The sequence below is a fragment of the Theobroma cacao genome, chromosome 8 (genome assembly GCF_000208745.1).
Source record: "Theobroma cacao cultivar B97-61/B2 chromosome 8, Criollo_cocoa_genome_V2, whole genome shotgun sequence".
Classification (NCBI taxonomy): Eukaryota; Viridiplantae; Streptophyta; class Magnoliopsida; order Malvales; family Malvaceae; genus Theobroma; species Theobroma cacao.
The window spans coordinates 11,457,000-11,459,457 of record NC_030857.1 but is presented as its reverse complement, the minus strand read 5'-3'; the positions used below and the strand labels follow the sequence as shown (position 1 = coordinate 11,459,457).

General features: G+C 36.9%; 1 protein-coding gene across 1 annotated transcript; it reads left to right on the top strand.

Moving 5' to 3' along the window:
* On the top strand, positions 310-1,793 carry LOC18592616 (uncharacterized mitochondrial protein AtMg00860). Its single transcript, XM_018125513.1, has 2 exons — positions 310-487; positions 1,456-1,793. Exons 1-2 carry the CDS (start codon positions 310-312, stop codon positions 1,791-1,793), a joined length of 516 nt encoding a protein of 171 aa, XP_017981002.1.

The following is a 2,458-nucleotide window of genomic DNA, read 5'->3' as shown; positions in this document are numbered from 1 at the left end:
ACTAAGTGTTAACACCCACGCCCAAAGTCACTCCGCTGACGGTCAGAGTCTTTAAATGTGTACATGTAAACTGGATGTAACTTGCTTAGAATTGTTTGGCAAACTATTTATGTATATTCCGATTAATGAATACCATTATGAGTATATACATGGATTTTTTAATTGATTTCAATGAAGTTATTAATTGAACATTATGATTTATAGATCTTAAAAAGGGAGTATGGATGATACATGGACTAATGTACAGGTTCATACAGGAAGGCTTGCTAGGGCCTAGTGAGCTATGCCTGTTGGGTCCTTGCGCCAGTCATGGCTCGAAAATTGGGCTGTGACAAGGCTAAAGTTTATGCTTTGACTCAACAAGATGCGCAGGCATCTAATGCAGTTGTTATAGATATACTACCCATTTGTTTTATTGATTCACATGTATTGAATGACCCTGATGTTACACATTCTTTTGTATCTACATACTTTGCATCTAGACTAGGTATTGAGCGTTGCACGAGGGAACAAGACTTGGTAGTTTTCACACCCTTAAGACATGTGTTTCGGGCGAATATAGGCATAGAGCTTGCATGGTCTAAGTTAAGGAAAGAGACACTTGAGCAAATTTAATTCTGATGGACATGCTTGAGTTTGATGTGATTCTTGGGATGGATTAGTTATTTCCCAACTACGCTAGCATGGATTGTCACCACAAAAAGGTTACATTTAAATATCTTAGAGAGACACCTTTTTATATATAGGGAAATCGTAGCATGGCCTCAAGTAACATGATATAGGCCATGACTATTAGTCACTTAATGAGACATGGATGTTGAGAATTTTTTTGCTATGGTGATAGACACCTAAGTAAAGGCAATTAGTGTGGCAAATGTACTTATTGTGAGGGAGTTCATAGATGTATTCCTAGAGGAGTTACCCAGATTACCTCCAAAGCAAAAAATTAAATTTTGCATAAACTTGGTGCAGGACACCATCCAATTTTTATACCACCATACAGGATGGCACTGATTGAGCTTAAGGAGCTAAAGGATCAGTTGTAGGATTTATTAGACAAGGGCTTCATTCCCCTAAGTGTCTCTCCATAGGGTGCACTAGTATTTTTTATGAAAAAGAAAGATGGTTCGATGAGACTTTGTATAGACTATAAACAGTTAAACAAAATAACAATCAAGCACAAGTATCCCCTCCCACATACCGATGATTTGTTTAATTAGTTACAAAGGGTTAAATGCTTCTCTAATATTGATTTACGATCAAGGTATCACTAGTTGAGGATTATAGGTGTAGACATAACTAAAACTACATTCCGCACAAGGTATGGTCATTATGAGTTTTTGGTTATGTCATTTGGGTTCACTAATGCCCTTACAACTTTTATGGATATGATGAACAGGGTATTTAAACCCAATTTTGATAAGTTTATGGTCTTGTTCATTGATGATATCTTAGGGTATTTGAAGAGTCAGGATGCACATGAGCAGCACTTAAAGATTGTGCTACAAATGTTAAGGGAGCACCAGCTATATGCCAAGTTCTCCAAGTGTGAGTTTTGGCTTGATAGTGTTAGCTTCTTAGGCCACATAGTATCTAAGAATGGGATGATGGTGGACCCAAAGAAGATTGAGGTAGTCAAGAAATGGCCAAGGCCTATTTCAATGATTGAGATACATAGTTTTCTAGAGCTGATTGGATACTATAAGAGATTTGTTAATGATTTCTCTAAGATTGCTACTTCTATGACCAAGTTGACACAAAAAGGTGTTAAGTTTACATGGACAAATGCATGAGAGGAAAGTTTTAGGAAGCTCAAGACTTTACTTACCATAATTCCAGTGTTGAGTTTACCATGTGGTTCAAGGGGTTTTATGGTTTATTACGACGCATCACGGCTAATACTGAGGTGTGTTTTGATGCAACATTGCAATGTGATTATGTACGCATCTTGACAAATTGAGAAGCATTAGTAAAATTACCCTACACATGATTTAGAGATGGTCACTATAGTATTTGCCTTGAAGATATGAAGACACTACTTGTATAGGGAGACTTGTGATATTTACACAAATCATAAAAGTCTCAAGTATATTTTTAAGCACAAAGATCTCAACCTTAGGCTACGTCAATGGATGGAGTTGTCTAAGGATTATGACTGTATTATATTGTATCATCCTGAAAAAGCCAATGTGGTGGCAAATGCATTGACCTGAAAATCTATGGGAAGTTTAGGCCACATCTCTATAGAGAGAAGATCATTGGCGCAATACATGCACAAATTAGGCGATATGGGCATACAATTTAAGGTTCATGATACCGATGCATTATTAGCCCATTTTAGAGTGAAGCTAATGTTGATGGATTGCATGAAGGAAGCCTAAAGTAAGAATGATTTTGTGGAAAAGGCTTTAGAGGATCCTTAAGGGAAGAAAGGGCAAATATTTACTAAAGGCACTGA